The sequence below is a fragment of the Cynocephalus volans genome, chromosome 5, assembly GCF_027409185.1.
Source record: "Cynocephalus volans isolate mCynVol1 chromosome 5, mCynVol1.pri, whole genome shotgun sequence".
NCBI lineage: Eukaryota > Metazoa > Chordata > Mammalia > Dermoptera > Cynocephalidae > Cynocephalus > Cynocephalus volans.
Window position 1 is genome coordinate 62,828,484 of NC_084464.1, and position 10,248 is coordinate 62,838,731.

Below are 10,248 nucleotides of genomic sequence, written 5' to 3' on the forward strand. Positions count from 1 at the left end.
CAAAACTCTTTCCTCCATTCTGTAATGCTTTTCCTGCTGTTTCTTTCCTAATGAAGATCAACTTCCATAATATCATGATGTGTCCTTCGAACTGCTCTTTCTCTAAGAGCTGGTATCCATCCTAGGCAGGATTAGGAGTCAGAAGATGCATTCATATACTAGCTCCACAGGCTGTGTGACCTTAGGAAACTTACCTTCCCACTCTGTGTCTCAAGTGTTATCCTTGAAAAGCAAGTAGGTTAGACTCACCTACCTAACCCTAACTAAGGTCCTTTACTGTTCTAACATCCTCAGGTTGATTTAAAAGGCCAGACTTCACAGAATGTCAGCTAAGATGGCTGTAACTCAGCATCTTAGAGATTGTTTTTAAGGTAGTATAATAAATACAATGTGGTAAATGTTATAAACTTATCAATATATTCCACAAATATTTATTGAACCCTTTATAATGTGCTAGGAATTATGATAGGCACAGGGGATAAAGTGAGATAGCCATTACAGATACCAAATTTCATGTTGGCTATTGGATCAGCAGTTTGGAGAAATGATATACAGTACTTAGTCATTCCTTTCTAGGAATTTATTTATAACTGGAAAGTCTGTGCTTGCTGCTGGAGGCAGATTCTTGACTTGGGCAGGATTGTATATTCTGACACTTAGGACTTTAATGATTTAGATGAATCCTTTCATGTAGTAATTGAACATATTTCTTAACTATCTATGTGGGAAAGAGTTTGTTTGTCACTGCCACAACCTTGGGGCTTACTGTAATAGTATGCTCCCTGTCTACCTGTCTAGAAAATTACTCTATTACTAGACTTTCTGGCATCCTCCACTTGCAAATGACAACTTAGCCAACCACCACTGATCAAGAGAAAATGTGAGTTTCTGTTCTGCTTTCTTTGCCTTATGATTTCCTTTGATGTGAATAAGACATCTTCATGATCAGTCTTTAATATACCTCCTCCTAATCATGTTCACAACTCTGGGCCAATTAGTTAGCTTGCTTCCTCCTTAGTTATTATTAACTCAAGTTTCCATCTTAGAGGTCAGGTCTTTTCACAAAGCCACTTCTAGACCAGTCTCACTGCACCCCATGACTAGAGGTGAAGGTGAGGAGGAGTTCCCCACTGATTTTGTACCCATCCCATTGCCTACCTATGTGCAAGTTCTGCTGCTGCTAATAAGATGCCTTCTATCTCTTAATTGGTTGGTGAAAAGAGGATGAAAAATGAGGGCTCCCAGCCCCCATTCTCCCCCCCCACACACACACACCTTTAAAAAAATAATAATAATAAGGAAGAGAAGTGAATGAAGACAGTTTGAGAACCTCATTTTTCCCGTTGAGGTTTGAAACTTCTCTCACTAAAACTGGTCCCCAAATCACCTTTACTAACTGCTCTAATCTCTCCATTCTGTCAAAGGTTTGCTCTCCCCCGCTCCACGTTACCCACTAACGGTGGTTTCTAAAGTGTTTAAGGGCCGAGCCCGTGGCGCACTCGGGAGAGTGCAGCGCTGGGAGCGCGGCGACGCTCCCGCCGCAGGTTCGGATCCTATATGGGAATGGCCGGTGCACTCACTGGTTGAGTGCCGGTCACGAAAAAGACAAAAGTAAAAATAAAATAAAAAGGTTCGGATCCTATATGGGAATGGCCGGTGCACTCACTGGTTGAGTGCCGGTCACGAAAAAGACAAAAGTAAAAATAAAATAAAATAAAATAAAAAATAAAAAAAAATAAAATGTTTAATTAAACTTGATAACCTTGGTTTGTCAAAGACTGCAGTGCACCTGTCAGGGCCCAGATGAACCGAGGATTGACCCCAACTCTCTCGCTTTCGTGACCCCATGGTTCACCGCGGGGAAGTGTTTCTGTTCACAGGACTTGAGCTGCGGGTTCAGGGCCGAGGCAGGTGGCCGCCCCCAGCCTCCCGAGGCCACCGTGAGCCGGACGTCTGCGAGGTGTCCACCCCCATCCCGCGCAATCCCGCATGCCTGACCGCCCTGCAGCCTCACGGACTGACGGACAGACGGACAGACGGACAGACGGACAGACGGACAGACGGACAGACGGACAGACGGACTGACAGCACGGCGCCGCGGAGGTGGAGCGGGAGCGCCTGCGCGTTCCACCGCTGGCGCCGCCCCGCGGGGGCTGCTCTGCCCTCCGCTTGCCTTCCTTCTGCTCTCCTCTCTCCGCCTCGCTCTTTTCCCCCTCTCCCTCCCCCTCACTTTCTCCAGGTCTCCTTTACTTGCTTTTTTAAAGTAACTTTTTAAAAAGAAAAAAAAAAATGATTTCCAGCTTACGAAAGTTTCAAGAGTCCGAGGAACTGTCGTCTGTCTGCCCTTTACCCAGATTCGCCAGTTGTTTCCTTTCGCCACATATTCGGGGGCTTCAGGAAGGTCCCTCTCTCACCCCCAGGACACCCAAAGGATCTCTCCCACCACCCATTGACGGGCCTGCACTTCGAGGAATGAAAAATTGACAGAATTATTAAACTGCAAGTGTTCTCCGGAGGTAACACGTGACTGCGGACTGCCAATTTTAGACCTTAGATACCTGAGCTACTGACTTTGCTGTTATTAACACTTGAAATGAATGAGTTTATTAAACTTATTCTCAGCGGACCCACCTGAAAGCATATCCTTGCGACAAAGGAGAGTTGATCTGCAGAGATACATCCAGCGTGGTGGGTGTCACCTGGCAGGGTTTCTGCAGTTTGGGAACTTGGCTCTCACCAAGGGAAAGCTAGTATCAAAAAGGGTAAATGGAAGAGAAGAGAGAAAGAAAAAAAAGCACACAATTTAATACAAAACAAAACAAACTACGGGTTCTGACCTTCCACTTCCTCTCTTTGGTGTAAAGATTTTCCTGAGTGATTACAAAACAAAAGTCACAGACTCTACAGTCCTTGGTGTGAGAAGCTGGCTGCTAGAGGACTTTGACAGAAAACCTGTAACAAGATTTCTCTGGCTTTATCAGCAGAGTTCTAGTTCTGTTTTTTCCACAGCAACTGTGTGGCCTCCAGAGTCCTTTCCCCCTCTCTAAGGAAAGGTGTGGACTGGGAGTCCATTTGTACCTGCAACATCAAACACCCAGAGGTCAAGCTCATGGCCTGTCGGCTGAATCCTGCAAGCAGACCTGTTTTGTTTTAATTTTTAAAAATTAGTTGCTAACATTAGAATATTACAAGATTTATTATAAAAATCTGTATTTCCAACTTTTTGAAAAAATAATTCATACTTTCTGTCAACACTGGGCCTATAGTTCCCATGTATCATCAAAAGACAGTTACTGGATACACAGATACCAAGCACCGCAAAAGGCAGACCCTCATCTTCTCCACTTAGCCCCTTACCTCATAGGTACCTCGAGGGGCCATGATCTGCCTCTCCGAAGCATGAGAAAATGTTTTGGGAAGCCACATTGAAGCCCTTAATTGATATAAAACCTATGGGAACTGATTGACCAGAAAAGGAAATGAGTTTGGCCATAGAAATTAAACAAGTAAATGCTTTCATCAACACATGTAAAAAGGAGTTGATAAAAGAATATCGAAAGACCTGTGAAAGGATATGATCATGATTAAATTGGGATTCTCTGCTGCTTTCCTTCCCTCTTCTCTAGTCCCGTAACTCTTAATAGTTTTTTGAAAATAATAACAGCTACATTTATTGAACACAACCCTATGAGGTAAGTACTTTTATCATCCTCATTTAATGGATGAGGAAGCTGAAGCTGAAAGAGGTTAAGTTTCTTTCACAGGCCACAAGGCTAGTGAGCTGGTGGAACAGGGATTTAAACCCAGGCAGTCTTGTTCCAAAGTGGCTGTCTATGCCTTTCCTTTCCAACTAGATTGTGAAAGCCTTCAGGTCAGAGGTGAATCTGCCTTTTTGTATTTCTCCAGATAGATACAAATGCTCAAAAACTATTGACTGATTGAAAGAATGAAAGAATGAATGAATACTGGTGGAGACAAAGGTAGAGTTATCTTCCAGAATATGTAAAGCTGCTCTGTTTCAGTGCTTTTCTAGTTAAGAATGATTACCTGGTAAATACACTTGTTTCCAGTCCCAATTTCAATGGCACCTCCTCTGTGAATTCTTTTCTGATTCACTCAAATATTAAGTGGTTCTTTGCATTACACCTAGCTCATACTGCAATTATTAAATTTTTATACTGTACTGTAATTTTATATGCCTGTCTCCTACTCTAGGCTCTATGAGGACAGGGTCTCTCTCAGCTACTGCCTAGTACTTAATGTGCACACAAAGTCTGTAAATCAATGAATGGCCTGATCACATCACATATTAACAAATAATACCCTTCTATCCTTTCACTACTCAGCACATGTTTTTTGTATGGTTTGAAGTAAAATTTGGGAAGCCTACTTGGAAGTAATGATGGATCACCTCCATTTTATATTTGTTGACTCTGAATCCATAAATTCAGAGAGAAAAGAAAGGAAAAATAGGGAGAAAATGTAAGACCAGGGAACCTTCAAAGTGGGTTATGCCACAACTTCTACAGATAGCCTGTTTATTCATTCAACAACAATTAAGCACCTACTATGTGCCAGTGCTATATTTGGCAGTGGGGTATAGCAGAAAATGAAACAGTAAAGATTTCTTTTCTCATTAAATTTATATTCTAGTTGGGGGAGAGAAATAGTAAACAAATAAACAAATATATATATATATATTTTTTTTTTTTTTTTTCCTAAATAAATTATGTGGAAGAAATAAAGCAGCAAACTAGGGTAAAGGCAATACTCCAGGATAGATGACCAGGGAAGCCTTCCCTGTAGAGGTGACCTTTAAGCTGAAACCTGAATAGTGAGATGGAGCTGGACTATAAGTACCAGAGAAAAGTGTTCTATGCAGAGAGAACAGCAAATGCAAAAACACTTATGCCTCTTTGTACCACTGGCCACAGGGATGAATATTTGAATGTCCTCTAAGAGTTAGGTGGCATTTAGTTATGCTGTTTTTTCATGTATAAGTGGTATATCCCTGATGTTCAAGGCCATTTATAATGTGGCTCTGCATGCTACCTAACTGACCTGCTTACCCCATCTATAATTTAGCAGTCTTTCCCTTTAATAGTCAGTGCTCTCCCTTGCATCCAATATTTATTCATGCCTCAGATTTTCTTTTTGCTCTTCTCTCACCTGAAATATTTCCCCCCTCTTTTGTCCTTCAAGACTTACAGCTCTCTCATCCCCATTAAAAATGATCCTTCAGTTTGAGGTGTGAGTATCTTGATTACAGTAGTGGATAGGTAATACTATATAGGTGATAAAATTGTATAGAACTTAATATACACATGCACACGAGTACAAGTAAAACTGGGAAAATCTGAATAAGATCCATGGGTTGTAGTATCAATATCAATATCCTGATTGTACTATTATACTATAGTTTTACAAAATATAACCACTGGAGGGGACGAGGTAAAGTGTACAGGGGATCTCTCTGTGTTATTTCTTAAAACTGCTTGTAGGGTGAGCCACTTAGCTCACTCGGTAGAGTGTGGTGCTGATAACACCAAGGTCAAGGGTTCAGATTCACATACCAGCCAGCCACCAGGAAAAAAAAAAGTGAATAACCAAAAAATTATATTTTTATGGAAACAGTGAAATTTAATATTCTTTATTATCTTTCAAAAAATATATTTTTCAACTTGTTATGAATCCACCTGTCTATGCACTTCCAACTTGTTCATTATAATGAACAAAATGCATTGTCTACATAAAAATATACCAGTCTTTTATCTTATCAAAAAGAGAGGTGAGGTTCACGTGGAATAATCTCTTCTCAAAGAAAGCTCGCTGGTGCTTAGCAATCACCTCCCCTTTTTTATGTTCATGGATTGCCCTTCAAGAACTTTGCCCGGGGTCCTGCATCTATGGCTTGCAGAATCAACTTTCCTCCTCTTTCCACAAACTGGAACAGTGTGTACCCATCTGCAGTCTTCTGGCTTCTCTTCCTGGCTCCACAGTGCCTGAAAAACTGCCAACAGTCTTCTCATATATAAATTCTATTGTTACCCCAGCCAGAATTTGTCCAAGCTTGGAGACATAAGCTCATTCATAGTCAGGCATTCTCTTACAATACCCCACTCATTCTGTGCTTCAATGTCTTCCTACTGATATTTGTATGAAGAACATTCAACTTCACAAAAGCTGGAGCAGGGAAGCTGGTGTTCATTGGTGGAAGAAGGAAGTTCTGGGTGCAAATCCAAATTCTCTTAGAAATATGATTTTGGGCTAAGTTATCCAGTTCTTTGAACTTCACTTTGCTCATTTGTAAGATGGGAATAATAATAGTTATCATTATAATTATTAGGTTGTCAGGTTGTAGTGAAGATGGAATAAGATGATATTTGTAAGAGTGCTGAGCACAAATTGATCGTAACAATAAAGCAGAAGAGATGAACAGATCTCCTTCTTCATAGATGTGTGAATTTATGGGATTTCAGAGTTGGAAGGGACTGGAGAAGTCACCCAGTCCTACCTCCCAGTCAGTAAGAGTAGTAGTCATGAACCAGCACTTTTCAGCATGAAACAGCTTCTTTCTGTTGGTAACACCCATTACCATCACAGCTTCTGCTCCTGAGTAACATGCCCATACCCATGCTCCATCAAAACCTTTTAAAGAGATTACTTCTGTTCCAGGTTCCAGCTACCTCCCCAGCAAAGAATCAGCTGGCCAGGATGATGCCTGGAGGCTTAACTGACGCCAAACCTGCCACTCCAGAAATTCAGAAGATTGCTGATAAGGTTAGACCACAACTTGAAGAAAAAACAAATGAGACTTTTCAAGAATTTGAAGCTGTAGAGTATAAAACTCAAGTAGTAGCTGGGACAAATTACTATATTAAGGTGTGTGTAGGCAATAATCGTTATGTTCAGTTGAAAGTATTCGAACCTCTTCCTGGGCAAAATCAGGATTTGATACTCTCTGGTTACCAGACTGAAAAAAGCAAGGACGATGAGCTGACCGGCTTTTAGCAGCATGTTCCAAAAGTTGTCCGACTCCTTCCACTGGCTACTAATTAGTAATCCTTGCTATAAAAATAACCACCAATAAAGAAGCATTCTTTTCCAAAAAAAAAAAAAAAAAAAAACCTTTTAAAGATCCTTTCTCTGTGTCAGGTACTTTAAACCCTCTACCTCATTAATTCTTACAACAACCGTGTGATGCAAGTATTTTTAACTTCTATTTTACACCTGCGGAAACTGAGGCTCAGACATGTTAAGTAACTTATCAAAGGCCACACAATTAATAAATGGGAAGAGGAGGGATGGACAGGATCTAGATGGAGGGAGAGGAGGGCTAGGCATTCTGAGTCAGGTGAGGAGGAGCCTGGGTTGTGAAGATAGGTTTGCTGGTCTGGGAACAGTTGAAACACTAGCCTGGCTGCCTGATTCACTGTCTGAAATGATGGAAGACCAAATTAGACGGGTAGGTTCAAGCCATATTGTAGAGGGCCATTGCCGACAGCAGGAGACATGATTAAAGCCATGGGAGATGGACTGCAGGGCAGATGGTGAACTGGGAAAAAAACAGAGATGGTGTCTGCCTGAATCCCAGAGGTAAAGAAAGAAAAACAAACAGAACAAAGATGGCATTTAGAGAGATCAACTAGCAAACCCTTATAATTACCCATAGTTGAGATTCTAAGGGCTCACTGAAAGCGGAATCCTGCTTTTTATTCTTATATATTCATCACTAAACCACAGTTTCTCTTTGAAATAGAGATCTGATGAGGTGATAAATATGCTTACTCCATATGAAACGCAAGTGGATACTAAAACAACCTTGAATTAAATAAAGGGGAATGTGAAATATAAATTTCTGTGCATTTGTTAAAAATGACAATGTTGTTTATATTTTTTGATGTGGAAGAAATCCCTGTGGCAGAAACCCACATGTCCATTCTCCCCTCCTCCACATAGTAAAATCCCAGTGATCAGCTGCTCATGTGTTCCTGGAACGAAGACTGCCTTTTCCGCCATCTCCTGCAGGTGGGTGTGGACATGTTTCTAAGTGCTTTGCATGTCTATGATAACATGCTTAAATAATAATATCTTGTAGCTCATATTATCTTTCTTCCTAGAAGGTCAAAGCTTTTCGTAAATTTTCAAAAATAACAGCTCTTTTATTAAGCAAAATTTCAATATCCATAGTGTTCAAGGTATTATAATATTTCTGTACCAAAATAGAGCTGTTTTAAAAACCAACCACTTTCCAACCCACTCAAGGACTATATTAGTCTGTTTCTGTTGCTTATAACAAGATACTTTGAACTGGGTGCTTTGTAAGAAAACAAAATTTATTGCTAACAGTTTTAGAAGTTGGGAAGTCCACAGTGCAGGGAACACATCTGGAGAAGGTGTCTGGTGGTGGCTTCATAGCAATGCAGGGGTCTCACATGGCAGAAAATGGTGGAGCAGAGAAAGAGACTAACCTCATTCACTCTCCTCTTTTTTTTTTTTTTTTTTTTTTTGTCGTTTTTCGTGACCAGCACTCAGCCAGTGAGTGCACCGGTCATTCCTATATAGGATCCGAACCCGCGGCGGGAGCGTCGCCACGCTCCCAGCGCCGCACTCTACCGAGTGCGCCACGGGCTTGGCCCCATTCATTCTCCTTTTAAAACCCTCCAAACCAAACCCATGACTACCATTTTTGATCCACTCACTACAGCATGGTCCTACAATCTAATCACCTCTTCAAGGCCCCACCTTTCAATTACCGTAATAGGATTTCCCACTCTCAACAGTTACAGTGGGGATTAAGCTTCTAATATATGGACTTTGGGGGACACAATTCAATCAACCCACAGCTAGGACACTGTTTTACTTATTTTAATACCTATAAATTTCTTTGAAAGAGAATAATAAAGAAAAAAACGTGGTTTAATTTCATTTTTAAATGTGAAAAAATTTACTTGGTAATTATTTGCAAGAAAGATATTTACACTCCTTATTTAACATGTTAATACTCAATTTAAGGTTAATAATTTATAATTAACAGTATTTACATTTTAAAGGAGAAAACTGATGCATGGGAAGTGAATATCAGTCAGGGCTCTCTGCAGTAAGCAAGAAAAGCCAATTCCAGCTAATTTAAGCACAAAAGGGATTTAATTTTTAAATATTGGGCAAGTCATAGAATTTTCTAGGGTGTGAAAACTGGGCTTAGTGGCCACATTTCAGAAATGTCATTCCTGAGGAAGTTCAAGTTCTGTAGCTTTACAAGTAAAACTACCTAATGGAAACAAAATGTGCTGGCTGAGCAAAGGCACAATTTCGTGACCGTTGTGTGCCCTTGAGGGATAAAGGCATACTTGACTATAAAAATGGGAAGCTATTGTCTTAAGGCTTAAATTAAGTTTTCATGATAGATGATGACCAATATTTCTAATTTAATTCAAGTGCAAACACATCCACCATCTCATAAATCTTACAAAATTGAAACCACAGGACACTTTAAATAATGCATATATCCTATCCATTGTATTACAAATACAGAACGAGCCCAATATTAAATAGCCACCTAATTTATCTGTGCCTATATGTAGGGCTCACAAAGTTGCCCTCAAACGCTCACAGTCACTGAAACCGCTATTAAAAATTTTAAAGGTGTTGGATTATTGGCTACAGTTCAGGCATAAGGCAAGGGGGGCCAGTCCTGCCACTCTGAAAAGGTTGCAGACAAAATGGCTTGTTAATTCTTCCAGAGCAGAAAGCATCTTTGTCCCTCCTGCACATGGTTGTTATGAGTTACCAAGATGGCTTAACTCTGGCTGATCTCAAGGTTAGAGAGACAGAGTGAGAAACAGAAGGTCTTTGGACACCCACTCCTTGGTTTTTATCACGGTCTTCACGACCAGTTTCTCAGGACATTCCCTAGGAACGTCGACTCATCTGGAAGTGTGGCCTGACCATTATCTGCTGCTTGTGAATGAGGAAATGCCCCCATTTAACATTCCCCCATTGCACAATCTCACTGCTTTTAAAACAAGAAAGGAGAATAGAATAATAATTTAAAAATTTCTAGCATTTATTGAGCATTCACTATGTGACTGGGAACATGCCAAGCATTTAGATGCTTTCTATCTTTCCATCCCTGCAAGAGTTGTATGCAGAAGTCACTGCTATATCTTCATTTTACAAACAAGGAAACTGAAACTATGAGAGGTTGTGCAACTTCTTCAAGGACAACCACATAAATAGCAAGAGGTA

At 40.5% G+C, this 10,248-nt stretch overlaps 1 protein-coding gene across 1 annotated transcript; it reads left to right on the top strand.

The window, feature by feature from the left end:
- The first annotated feature begins 2,230 nt into the window (after positions 1-2,230).
- LOC134378536 (cystatin-A-like) lies at positions 2,231-7,099 on the top strand. The gene is made up of 2 exons (XM_063097735.1): positions 2,231-3,692; positions 6,676-7,099. The coding sequence occupies exon 2, from the start codon at positions 6,715-6,717 to the stop codon at positions 7,009-7,011; it is 297 nt and encodes a 98-aa protein (XP_062953805.1). The 5' UTR covers positions 2,231-3,692; positions 6,676-6,714; the 3' UTR covers positions 7,012-7,099.
- Positions 7,100-10,248: the final 3,149 nt, after the last annotated feature.